The following is a 13666-nucleotide window of genomic DNA, read 5'->3' as shown; positions in this document are numbered from 1 at the left end:
CAAAAACCAGTGACGTTACAGCCATATTGCTAGCGATATCGCATAGTGTGACAGGCCCTATAGGGGGCACCATCTACAAGAAGCAAGGAGAGAGGAAGCACCGGATCAAGAACACTGACACCCATCGGACTGGACAGCCTTGTAGGCGAGTGTAAAAAAAGCTATCTTTCGTTTTACAGGGAGCACATTGGAGACACATAGGCAGCATTCTCGAATGCTGTCAGATAGGGCTTGCATGTGCTGGCCCTAATGTACATGAGAAAAACCTTGTGACAAGTTCCCTTTAAGAGGAACAATGTGCTGCAGTATAGGGATGAGACTGTATATAGAGATGCTAAAAGGAGAGTCATACTGCAGGATCGGCCGTATACAGGGGTCTAGCAGAAGATATATGCTGCAGGATGGGGTTTTGTAAAGTAAAGGTAAAAGGAGAGATATAGGGCAGGATGGGGCTCTGTGTACAGGGGGTGACATTTTGAGTTTCATAACACTGATGTGTCGAGATAGATGTGGATCACATTAGCGGGGCCTCATTTGCTATTTATTTATGACACATCCCGTGGATATGTCATAAATGTACAAGATGGGAATAACCCTTTAACAACTTAATGTTACAGTTAAAATACATCTGTCACCAGGTTTTTTTCTACCTAATCTGAGAGCATCATGATGTAGAGACCTATTTCCAGCTTTGTGTCACTTACTAGGCCGTTTGCTGTAGTTTTGATAAAATCACCATTTTACCAGCAACATATTATGACTAAAAGACCAGTAAACCTGCTGCCCTGTAGTTCATTATATTCATAAATTATGTCCCGCCCCCAACCATTGAATGGCAGCTTTCTGCCTATGCATAGAAAGCAGTAAATCAATTTTGTGGGCGGGGTTATACATGGCTTAGCATTCAAACAACTGCTAGATCCGCAGCAGATGAAAAATTGATGCTTTCAAAACTGCAGCAAGCAGCTCAATAAATGATACAATGCTTGAATCAGGGTCTCTGCGCCTTCATCATCCTTCTTCCAGATGAAACAGCATAAAAATAGCGACAGGTTTATTTTAAATTTATATTATTATTTTTTCCTTTCCCTGCTAAAATTGAAGACAAGGACAAGATGATTTTGAGCCCCATAAATCAGATCGGGTACAGTACATTTTGTCATGACCCTCATGACATACTACACAGAAAGTGACTTACATTCAACATTCAGATACATGCTCTTTTGATGGCCGCCAATTCTGCTTGCTGCTTCACAGTCATATCTTCCTGCATCCGATAACATCACATTTCTAATGTGCAGAGAGGACTTCCCATGATGTCCTACACTTTCTATGCGGTCATCTTGGCTCTGTTCATGGTATATGAAGAAGAAAAGATGTCCAACATGATTCCATGATACTGCAAAGCACATACATGTATAACAGAACCCGAAACAGGAAAGTATCACACGGGGCTTTAGTGATACTACCAGAATTGTAGGCACCAAGGATTGAGTGGTACCTTATTAAAATACATTATTAATAACGAGGTTTGGCATTAGATTACCGAGTTATGGAGCAATGTCAGTGTGATTCTGGAAAAGATGAGTCTGTTTTTCACTACTCTCCTACAGATCTCTCTTCATAGAGCAGTCTGACCAGGCCTTGCTCATCCCAAACACCATGGGTGGGACCAAACTGTCTGAAAAATCCCTACTTCCTACAGTTTTGCAGACTACCTCAACGCTTTCAATCAATGCAGCATCCAGCCGAGACTAGCCATAGAAAAGAAGAATTTGTCTTCCGCCATTTTTCAAAGTAAAACATAAAACTGGTCGCCTTTAAAAGAATACCCACTTTTTAATAAAATTTGTAAATTCATATACAGTAGATAGATATTCATTTTTAATACCCCTCTCGCTGATGAAAAAACAGAGAGTTGATGCAAGAGGCAACTACTGCTGTGGAGGACTTATTTGAATGGGCACCATGTAATACCACCTTTCTCCTGCTGTGGCCACTGCAGGAGAACTGTAAGATGGGATTGCTGCTGATCAGTTGATCTCAAGCTAGTCAGTATTTAGAGAAGGGCTCGTCAGAACGGGGCATGATTTTTAATGAAGCGTAATTATTACTTTTTAAGAAAAAAGCTCCTCGCGGTTCGTAGAAATGTGCTTTATGGAAAGTGAAAATATATTCTGCAAATCTGATTTTAGGAATGGCTTATTATACACCTTTGATAAGAATGGAGTCTGACTGATGGCTGTTCTCATTCTAAGCGAATCAACAATCATAGTTCATGTGAAATGAAATCGCTAGAAGGGCATGTATATTGGCATGGTCCAGAACTCTAGCATATAATAATTGTCAAGAAATAAGATTTTTTTTCCCCCCAAGTGTGTTATAATATATCCATCTATCTCTACATGTTTGCATTTTTTTTTTAGAATAAAATAACAGACGCGAATAAGGAAAGGGAAAAGAAAAAATCTCATTCTTGCAGGCGAGAAATATTTCAAGTTCATAAATATAAACAAGAGCATCCATAATTTATGAGGCTCCCAGCAAGCGTCCATAGTCAATGATTACAACAAAACTCTGGAAGTTGCAGGTGTTACTCTTTTATTGAGAGGATATCGGCAAAGAATAAATGAATGGCTTAGGAATGGTAGAAATTGGTACCAGACGTAATGGTGTCATCCAGGATTATAATATTGATGAACTGCACTGATCAGCCGTTACAAGGGTCAGAGACCTTCGGTAGTACACAAGGTACAGACCCGGAACACCACCATATTTACATTTGGTACATTGTGCAGTGGTCATTTTTGGCTGATCACTTCCTATTGATGAATATGGTAGATGAGATACATTATCCAAGAGTGGTCACTAGTGTATGGAGCTGTGATGTTCCACCTCTACACACTGTGTACTTCCAGTGATCTTGGGAGCTCGTTGTAGATGATCAGTAGGGGGTGATGGGTGTTGGATATTGATGACTTATTCTAAAATTGCTGCTTAAAAAGTCACACCCAAAATAAGTTTGGGCTTTTAGTGATATCATTAAAAAACATGCCCAGGTCTCCACAATAATGGTGACAGATTGACTCAAGATTTAATGGATAGAGTCACGGTGAACTTTTTCCTGATCCCCATGGGTGTTCTTAAGAAAAAGACTCCAATCCATGTACCCAGTGTCAGACTGAAGGACATTAGGCCCACCAGAGGATTTGATTCTGAGGACCCACCTTTCTCCCCCACTCAAGAGCCCCATAACAACGTCAAGGTTTGCACTATGATTCATCCTGAAGAAGAACCTAGGGCCCACCGGAGGAATCACCGGTCCTCTGGTGGGCCAGTCCAACCCTGCAGGTACCCTACTGGGGCATATGGATGTCATAAAGGAAGTTCCCCCATTGAAGGGATAGTCCTTTTGGTAGACCTGTCAGGCTAATGCATTAAATTACTGCCCAGTTACTTCAATGGCTTCCATGTAATGCTATATTTTTCCTATAGCACCTTCTACCTGGAAAAGAAGAAGCAAGACCTGCAGTGATCAGATCATTGGCCACTTGGTTTCATTCCAAAAAAATAGTTTTCTTAGTGAGACAACTATTTTAACTAGCTTAGAAGAAGAACTTCAATGCCCCTTCTCCTATGAGAAGTGGGTTCTGTCTTCAGCCCAGGATTGTTGGTCTCCACCTGGGAAGAAGGGCTTTCTGCTCTACATGGTATACTGGCTTGTAGTTTCCAGAAATTAATGGATATTTTTGCTTTTACTTTGAAACATGATTGGCTCATTAGAACCTATGTGACCTAATGGACATCAACAAAACATGAAGAAACCCTCACCTTATCTCCATCAGTGAAAGTCTTTCCATCACTTGCTCTCTTCCATGCAATCTCCGGTACGGGCTCTCCCTCTGCTTCACATGTCAGGGTTACATGACCATTTTCAACCGTAGTCTCGTTTTGTAACTGTATAATATGAGGCTGCACTGTTAAGAAAATTAGTTAAATTACTGCTTAAATTATTTAATAGAGTAACTTAGCAACAAGACTCATGGCCTGTGGGTGGAATGTTTTCCATATTGTCGAGGCTTGCTTCATCTACTAGCGAAAATAACAGTAAATGCCTTTGCTGTGTTGCTATCATACTGCCGAATCCGGGTCACCGAATGGATATTAATGTTCCTTTATCTGGGTTCTATGTACCAGATGTAATAAAACTGTCTGAAGAAACATGTATATTTTATGTCTCCAACAGCACTGATGATATAAAAGTAAAATCTCTGGCTAGCTATTGTGATAGCCATGGGCATAACTACCATGGAGGCAGCACAAACAACGGCAAGAAGCCGTATTTGGAGGGGCTACTGTTTCTGAACTATTTCCCCTCTTTTCCATAAGACCCCCTTACCATGTCCGTGTTGGCACCTGTTCATTTCACAGATCACACATGCTCATTATAACCTATGCTGCTGTGCACAAATCCGTGTTTTTCCTGGACCATTTGTCCATGTAAACCATGAGGAGACATGTAGGTTTTTTTTTACCAGCAGCATGGATAACAAGGGCCAATACAAATCTATCGGTCTGTGTAAATCATGTACAGCACACATATGGCATCCATGAGCTATATATGTTTAACATTAAAAGTATAGCAGAAGCTTTGTAATTTAATTTTCTTTTGCTATAGCGGAAAAACACTGATGACACACTGATGACACATTAATGGCACACTGATGACACACTGATGACACACTGATTGCATATTGATGACACACTGATGGCACAATGGTGGCATACTGATGGAACACTGATGACACACTGATGGCACACTGACTCACTGACGACACACTAATGGCACACTGATGGCACACTGATAACACACTGATGGCACACTGATGACACATGGATGCACACTGATGACACACTGATGATAGACTGACACACTGATGGCACACTGATGGCACACTAATGACTCACTGATGGCACACTGACAACACACTGATGGTACACTGATGACACAATGATGACACACGGATGACACACTGATGGCACACGGAAGACACACTGATGGCACACGGAAGACACACTGATTACACACTGATGACACACTGATGGCACACTGATGACACATTGATGGCACACTGATAATACACTGATGACACATTGATGACACATGGATGACACACTGATGGCACACGGAAGACACACTGATGACACACTGATGACATATTGATAACACACTGATGGCACACTGATGACACACTGATGACACATTGATAACACACTGATGGTACACTGATGGCACACTGATGACACAATGATGACACATGGATGACACACTGATGGCACACGGAAGACACACTGATGGCACATTGATGACACACTGATGACACATTGATGACACACTGATGGCATACTGATGACACACTGATGGGACACTGATGACACACTAATGGCACACTGATGACACACTGATGACAGATTGATGACACACAGATGACACACTGATGGCACACTGATGACACACTAATGGCACACTGATGGCATACTGATGGCACACTGATGACACATGGATGGCAAATGGATGACACACTGATGGCACACTGATGACAAACTGATAAAACACTTATGACACACTGATGATGACACATTGATGACACACTGATGGCACACTGATGAAACATTGATGACACACTGATGACACACTGTTGGCACACTGACGGCACACTGATGACACACTGATGACACATTGATGGCTGTTAAATATTAATAATCCGTTAATTTCTTATAAGACTCAGTTCTGTAGAATGCTTTAGCTTACATGACATAGGCTATTTTTAAGCTTGGCTCATGGTAGAAAGACAGCTCCATATATGTAGAGACCACGTGCTTTAGGAGACGTATATAATTCATGGCAAACTGTAGAGGTCGCTCTTCTTCTTCCCTCGCCATCATGAGACACAGACGCAAGATGACATAACTCAACAGCTGGTATGTTACTTTATTACGAAGAAGCCGAACTGAGAGACAGACGCCATTTGCCATGTGAGTTCCCGGAGAGAAAGAAGAATACATGTTGCTTTTGCCATGTGAGATTTCAGAGTATGAACAATGGACAATATCTCTTTCACTTATTTTTATTCACCTGTTTTTCTGTAATAACCTTTCTTTGATGGAAGAATCCAAATAAACCACTATATTTTTATCTGGTAACTAGTCCTGAGTATTTTACAGGATTTGCATTATTTTACATTGGAGAGCCAGCCAGATCTGAATTTTTGTACTTTTTTGCGGATTTCCCTCAACTTGCCCACACGGGGGATTGGACTTTGCTAACGTCAAATCATATGTGCAAGTTATCGGGAATTCCACTACTTACAAGAATCACATAGAACCTAGAAGTAAGAATTGCCAGATAGATTGAGAAGTACTACAAGTGCCAAAAGTACCAGACGTAAGCCAGACGTGTAAAGACAGGAACCCAGCGTTGTCCATCAAAGGAGCTGAGACATTTCAAGGTAAGATAAAATGGATGTCATTAATTGTCTTGCTAAGCAGAGTAAATTGAAATTTAAGTCTGTAGACAATTCTAATTCAGAAGTTTTATGGTTAAGTTTATATGCCGAGTGTGAACTCGAGAATCAGAGGTTAGATTCTAAGTTTTTCAATAGAGAAAGAGAGAGATTAAAAAATATTCTACAGATGGTAGATATATTTCATAGATCTGTGTCAGAGAAATCCAAAAATGATTGTTGTGATGTTCTCGAGATTGGCTGTAAAGTTAGGGAGATTGACTGTAATCAAGTGTCTGTAGCGGCCATTGAAGGTGACCTTGCAGACGTGGAACAAGATGGAGAAGTAGGAGGAGACTTCAGAACTGACGTAGAGGACGTACAAGGGAAAGACGTACCACTAAAAATAGAAGACTCACAGGCCCAAATCCGAAGTAGCGTGAGGAAGAATTTGATAAAAATATGCCAAATAATTCCTGCTTATGACAACAAAATAGATGTTTGTAGAAACTCTGAGATTTATGAAAGTTGTTCTGAAAAATTTGATTTATCTAACGAGGAGAAGAATCAGTTGTTCAAAATGTGGATCCCTGTAAATTTTGCTAGGAGATTGTCTTTAAAGTTATCTGGTGAAACACATGAGAATTTAACTGATAAAGACAGATTAAAAATTCTCATTTTTTGTTCATCAAATGAAAATCATCCAGATATTGATATTCTTCAAAAATTAAGAATTGGTCGGAAGGAATGTATTTTTACGTTCATGTCCATATATGAACGTTTGTACAAAATGCTGAGTGAGAATGTCAAAACACCGTCCCTCATAAGGAGTTTTGTAAGCAAATTTTGGTTTCTAAATCCTGCATCTCGTGTTATTGCGTCACAAAAAGATTCTTTGTTTGAATGTGCGCAATCCCTTGATTTTGCCAGAAAACACGAGAATCGTGAAAGGAAAGTAAATTGTGCTAATTTTGTGAAGACAGGCAGAGTAAAATCTTATCAGAAGCCGGTATTAGCAAAGCCTTCTAAAATGAGTTTTCCCCAAAATCAAATCTACGAAGAAAGAAAAAGAAAATCACATGTTTGTTATAAGCCATATGGAATGATGCAAAAGAACACCGAAAAGACAAAAATTGAATTAAGAAAAATGATGAGTTCTGATTTTCTTTCTGTAACTAAGATGGCTGAATTTGACAGACAGAAACAGGTGGTGAGTGACATCATGGCCTGTAAACTGAATACTCTGCTCCAAGAATCTATCAGCTTTAAAATGGCAAGAACCTTTCAGGATATTTTTTGCAGAGAAATAAGTATGGGTGTAGGAATTGGCTAGGAAAAAAGTAATATATATTGTGTAACAGTGTTATACAATTAGTGAGTTATAGAGTATAATCCTGTAGTTTTATGGTTTGTGGATATATACATAGTCATACAGTATATATATAGAGTGTTTGTAGAAGTAGAAATAGTAGAACTGTATTTTTTAATGAAAATTAAAATCTACATCAGTAATAATATTTAGAATATGAATATGATATTAACCTTATTTTTTATGTTTCCTTAGAATTTTCATTTCAAAGCAGGACTTAATCGAGAAAAATTCTCTTCCAAGGATTTATGCCTTTATTTACACAGGAAGTTGCAATATTGCATGATTTTATATATCTAACCCTTAAAAGGAAATAACTAATTGCTTTTTAAAATGTTCTGGGTGTGTGCTTTACTGCATGGTTTGAATGACAACCACAGCAGGGGAATTTAAACCTTGTTCTAATAATACAAGTATACCAGTATACTATGTCCCTGTTCCTTAGGAAAAGAATTTTAAAGGGGGTCTCAACTTTTGCAAAGCAATGGAATTTTTTTTCCAGGCCTAAATGTCAAGTATAGCTATATATATATTTATGTCATGTGTATTTGGGGAATATTCAAAGAAATATTAAGAGACTAAATTGAAATAGTTTACAATGCATTGATAATTAGGATAATTTGGGTTAAAATACGTGTATTCATCACACCTTCATATGTGAGGTATTTGGTTTAAAGTTAATATGTGACACAGTCTGAGTGACAGTGACTGAGTGTATGAGCAGCTGCTGAGCGAGTGATGTGATACGTTTGTATGAGGCCTCAGGATTCTATAAGAGAAAAAAAAAAAAAAACCCAAAAGCTTTTATCTTTAGGAGAAATATGCAGATCAGTTAAATTATTAGAATATTAGGATATATAATGAAATATTATCTATACAACATATATTTCTATATTTCTATAGTAATTATTATTTCTTGATTTAGTTAATTGTGGATAAGTGCAATCGCACAACAAAATAGAAAATAGTTTAGGAAGAAAATCTATTCTTTCCTTATCAGCTTTAGCTCTTTTAAACAGGCACCAGCACAGAGCCTGGTATTCACCAGCTGCATCTGGGAATAGTGGACCTTCCTTCTCTGTCCAAGTGTGTTAATCTTAAACTACATTTAAATTAATTTTTCCAAAGGATAATTTTATGATATTCAAATTAATTTTGATGGTTACACATCTTCAGACAAATAATGGTATAAGCAAGTATAAATTCACATAATTTATACATTAATTATTTTTAATTTTGGTTTTGATAAATTAATTATTTCATAGAACAATATTTTTTGGTATTAAGGGGGAAAATATGTTTTTTATCCTGACTACATCATCACATTTGATTAATACCTCTTCTTCACACATTTTAATAGGAAAAAAATATTAATAAGATACAATGGTATAAGTATTGGGTATAATAACAAGTATTATAAAGAGTCATTTCTTTACACTAAGAGGAATTACATGCAAAGTTGCATAATTTGAATATTTTGGTAACACAAGTTTATGACAATTATGAAATAATCCAGATCATGGAAATATTAAGGGTATATGTTACTGAAGACATAACTACTCTGCATCAACATAAAGGCCTTATTCTTATTTTTATTTTTATTCTTATTTTTCATTATTTTTAATTCTTTCACCAATATTTAGTAAAGTAATATCTACTGAGAATATTGCTTCATTAAATATAGCAATTATATGGTTCTTTTACTAAGGAAAATGTTTCACTTCTGAGTTATATGCAACAATTCTTTTATTCATTCATTCGCTCACTCATATATTCTTATTTTGGTTCATGGCTATACATTCCTACATATTATTAGTATAATGAATATATTCCTTATTAATAAAGATGATAACACTGGTTACATAAAACACAGTGACACCTATGGGTTGAAAAAGATAATTACACCTATGACATAAAAAAATGTTCTATCACATGAAAAATGCGGATAATAATGTATTATCGTTTATTATTTCAAATATTGAAATCCATATATGGTACAAATTCTGATAATAATTATATGGATATTACTGATTGCTATGGTACGCTGTGATATTATGGGATAGGGAAATTACCAGATTTGGTATAGAATAGGGAATGAAGACTTCAAGCAAGATACTGAAATTATGTTAATAAAGACTTATCACATTTCTAAACTTCATTGATTCTTATCAGTTGCAAGAAGAAGAATGCCGCGATCCAGAAGTCCCAGAAGGTAACAAAGCTATGACTTCTGAGAAATGAACTGTGTTAATTACAAGTGCAGTATCCACCACTGACAGTCACAAGTGCAGTATCCACCACTGACAGTCACAAGTGCAGTATCCACCACTGACAGTCACGATTAAAGTGTCTAACCTGACAACCAGAGGACGATGATCCTATGATGCTGATGTGAACTGTGTTATCACGTTCTTATCAAGTTCCAGAGGTTTTCAATCACCTGTAAAGCTTCGATGTAAGGCTGGTGAACAATAAGGTAATTGTCGGGAGGCTACAACCCTGACATATGTCCTGTGCATTAGGACAAGGACTGGTTATGGTGCTATGTTTAGCAAGGAAGAGTCATTTTAACCCTTGCTTTGCTGACCAAAGACGTCACACCTGTTCAAAGACCAGTGCCGATGGAGGATTCCAGAATATCCAAGGCGAGCCAATGTAAGCCCAGGTTTTTAAAGATGACACTGCACAGATATTAAAGCTGCATTTCATCTATAGACTTTGTTTCTTATCAACATTTGAATTTATGGACTTTGATTTGATACACCACACAATTCTTACAACATCTATATGCTATAAGAAAACTGCATTTTTAAAAGAACCAAGAAGAAGACAGAAGACATCAAAATGAAGACCAGATGACATCAGATGATGATGACTGGACCTGAGATGCTTCAATTTAGACTTAGGGAAGTATAATTATACATATTATATATGAATATTGTTCACGGCTTACCATAACATGAATTCACATCAATTATGTCATTGAGTACTTATAACGGTAATCTAATATTATTATTATTATTATTATTATTATTGATATTAAATTATTTTGTCAAAGAAGAAGAAAAGAAGAAAAAAGATCGTTATATTTGAGGGTTCCAATTAATGTCTGTCTCCCTCAAAAGGGGGAATTGTTAAATATTAATAATCCGTTAATTTCTTATAAGACTCAGTTCTGTAGAATGCTTTAGCTTACATGACATAGGCTATTTTTAAGCTTGGCTCATGGTAGAAAGACAGCTCCATATATGTAGAGACCACGTGCTTTAGGAGACGTATATAATTCATGGCTAACTGTAGAGGTCGCTCTTCTTCTTCCCTCGCCATCATGAGACACAGACGCAAGATGACATAACTCAACAGCTGGTATGTTACTTTATTACGAAGAAGCCGAACTGAGAGACAGACGCCATTTGCCATGTGAGTTCCCGGAGAGAAAGAAGAATACATGTTGCTTTTGCCATGTGAGATTTCAGAGTATGAACAATGGACAATATCTCTTTCACTTATTTTTATTCACCTGTTTTTCTGTAATAACCTTTCTTTGATGGAAGAATCCAAATAAACCACTATATTTTTATCTGGTAACTAGTCCTGAGTATTTTACAGGATTTGCATTATTTTACAATGGCACACTGATGACACACTGATGGCACATTGATAACTCACTGATGGCACACTGATGACACAATGATGACACATGGATGACACACTGATGGCACACGGAAGACACACTGATGGCACTTTGATGACACACTGATGGCATACTGATGACACACTGATGGGACACTGATAACACACTAATGGCACACTGATGGCACACTGATGACACACTGATGGCACACTCATGACACACTAATGGCACACTGATGGCATACTGATGACACACTGATGGCATACTGATGACACACTGATGGCACACTGAAGACACATGGATGGCAAATGGATGACACACTGATGGCACACTGATGACAAACTAATAAAACACTGATGACACACTGATGACACACTGATGACACATTGATGGCACACCAATGACTTACTGATGGCACACTGAGGACACACTGATGACATACTGATGGCACACTGATCACACACTGATGATACACTGATGGCAATCTGATGGCAAATTCATGGCACACTGATGTCACACTGATGATACACTTATGATACACTCATGCTACACTCATCAAAAATACTGATAAGGCTACTTTCACACTTGCGTCTTTTTGCGCTGCACTGTGTGCGCAGTGCAAACGCGCATAAAAAACGCATCATGCGTTTTCTATAATGTGTTTTTGGGTGAATTTTGTGCGCATTGCGTGCACATGCGTTTTTTTGAGACAGCTCGGACACACAAAAAATGCAACAGGATGCATTTTGTGCGCCCGGGTGCACACTACAAATAAACGCTTGCGCATACAAACGCATGACTATACGCACCCATGTTAAGTATAGGAAAAAAACGCATGCGTATGTATGCGCAAAAACGCAGCGCAAAGAAACGCAAGTGTGAAACCAGCCTAACACCGGCACTTTTTTTTCCAATATTGGCATTATATGGATGTATAAAGAGGACCCAATGCCATGTTCACCAGCTCAGCATTTGGTCAGTATTTCATGTCAGTATTCGTAAGACAATATCAGGAATAGAGCAATCAAATGAAAGGTAAAATGGAAACACGTCACCACTTCTGCATCTTTCACCCATTCCTGGGTTTGGCTTACAAATACTGATGTAAAAATACTGACCAAACACTGACTGTGTGAACATGGCCTTTGGCTGCCAGGTAGGTTGTGTCTAAGGCTGGAGTCACACCAGCATATAGTTTTGGATGTTATATGCTAAGGACCCTTGGTTCCTGCTCTGCTGCGAGCGGGAGCTGAGCGTCATGCTACTGTGCTCCAATTCTCTAGCATGACAGAATTGGAGCACAGCTGTGGAGGAGATGGAGAAAATAATTTCTCCACCTCCTCTGCTGCTGGCGTCGGAGTAAATCCCACTGCACTCGGGTGATAACCGAGTGCAGTGTGATGTTTCACTCGCACTCAAAGGCTTGTATGAGTGTGTAGGGTCGAGCTGGACCGGGCTGGGGGGTGGTCCCTCTGTGTACCGCGCCGTGACGTACAGACAAAAGATGGAGGCAAGTTTCGGGTGCAACAGGTCCAAGTTTATTCTCTTGCCGTCCACCTGACGGTCTCACAGCACACCAAGTTCCTCTTCAAGGTTCTCTGGTTGCAGAATACATCAACATACCATACTTTTCACCAGGGACGTATATTTACGCACCGTCCCTTTACACTTAGTGACGCTCTGGTAGCTCCGTCACCGTGGCTGCCTTAGGCCTGTACACCAACGGTAATTTTACTGATCAAACGTCGTTCCTTAAACGGTATCCTCCACCCGGAGCCTCATCTATACTACGGTTCTTCGTGTCAGGACCACCCCCCTGACTTTCTCTCTCCTCAGTCCCCCTGGTTGGGTTCTCCTCACAGTGCACCAACTGTCACAGTCTCCTCGTCACTTGAGCTCCCCCTGGGGACTGGAATCTTCTGGAACCCTCCTGTCAAATTTATAGCTTTCCCGCTACCCTGTAACTCCGCCCCCCATGACCAACGGTTTCTTAGCCCTAAGCTGATGTCAAGTCCTATGCTCACACTCCTCCCTGCCCTCTAATGGCAATTCCAGGTACTGCACGTCACCTACACTTTCCTAGCTGTTTTCCCTTCTGTCATAACTGACATCCTGCCTGACAAGTGCAAACCCCTTTGAAACCTGACCAGTCAGTCCGTC

The 13666-nt window shown here is 38.9% G+C and overlaps 1 protein-coding gene across 7 annotated transcripts in view; it reads right to left on the bottom strand.

Annotated features, from left to right (window-relative positions):
• Positions 1–13666, bottom strand: part of NCAM2 (neural cell adhesion molecule 2) — a 588464-nt gene that overhangs the window by 186528 nt on the left and 388270 nt on the right. For all 7 annotated transcript variants that reach the window (XR_012233936.1, XM_073584499.1, XM_073584500.1 and 4 more), the window contains 2 exons: positions 3832–3977; positions 1199–1349 (listed from right to left, as the gene is read on the bottom strand). Coding sequence is in view for 6 of the 7 variants with exons in the window: in XM_073584499.1 (XP_073440600.1) it covers positions 1199–1349; positions 3832–3977 (297 nt within the window). In the remaining variant the exon portion in view is untranslated. The remainder of the gene's footprint in view (positions 1–1198; positions 1350–3831; positions 3978–13666) is intronic.

Source organism: Dendrobates tinctorius, unplaced genomic scaffold (genome assembly GCF_039654945.1).
Source record: "Dendrobates tinctorius isolate UK_male_01 unplaced genomic scaffold, ASM3965494v1 ptg000084l, whole genome shotgun sequence".
In the NCBI taxonomy this organism is placed as follows: Eukaryota; Metazoa; Chordata; class Amphibia; order Anura; family Dendrobatidae; genus Dendrobates; species Dendrobates tinctorius.
Note: the sequence above shows the minus strand (reverse complement) of the source record. Positions and strands in the feature narration are given on the sequence as shown.